The sequence below is a fragment of the Charadrius vociferus genome, unplaced genomic scaffold, assembly GCF_000708025.1.
Source record: "Charadrius vociferus isolate BGI_N301 unplaced genomic scaffold, ASM70802v2 scaffold1652, whole genome shotgun sequence".
Lineage (NCBI taxonomy): Eukaryota > Metazoa > Chordata > Aves > Charadriiformes > Charadriidae > Charadrius > Charadrius vociferus.
In genome coordinates, this window is record NW_009647062.1 from 14,599 (window position 1) to 14,960 (window position 362).

At 64.6% G+C, this 362-nt stretch overlaps 1 protein-coding gene across 1 annotated transcript in view; it reads right to left on the minus strand.

The window, feature by feature from the left end:
* LOC104295970 (alanine aminotransferase 2-like) overlaps window positions 1-280 on the minus strand; it is a gene marked incomplete at its 5' end in the record, with an annotated part of 11,969 nt that extends 11,689 nt beyond the window's left edge. The window contains one exon of the mRNA XM_009895789.1: window positions 147-280. Within this exon, the coding sequence (XP_009894091.1) occupies window positions 147-280 (134 nt within the window). The remainder of the gene's footprint in view (window positions 1-146) is intronic.
* Window positions 281-362: the final 82 nt, after the last annotated feature.

Genomic DNA, 362 nt, shown 5'->3' on the forward strand with positions numbered 1-362 from the left:
CGCGACTCCGGCGCCAACGGCGGCAACAAAGGTCCCTTTGTGACCGGCCAGCGTGGGAAACCACCCGAGGAGTGGGCAACCAGCCCAGGGTGACATTGAGGATGGCCGATGTCCCCTTCTCCGTGTCCTTCCCCCCGTCCCCGTACCACGATGGCATCGCTGGCGCCGGTGGAGAGGAAGATGTTCCCGGGTTTGGCGACGATTCCGCCGTCGCGACGCTGAAGGAACCGCGCCACGTCCTCCCGTACCAGTTCGATGCCGGGACTGGCGCTGTAGGCACCTGAAAGGGACAATAAAGGGGGTGACACGACATCCAGGAGGTGACAAGGGTGTCACCGGTACCGGGCTCTCACCGGCGCTTT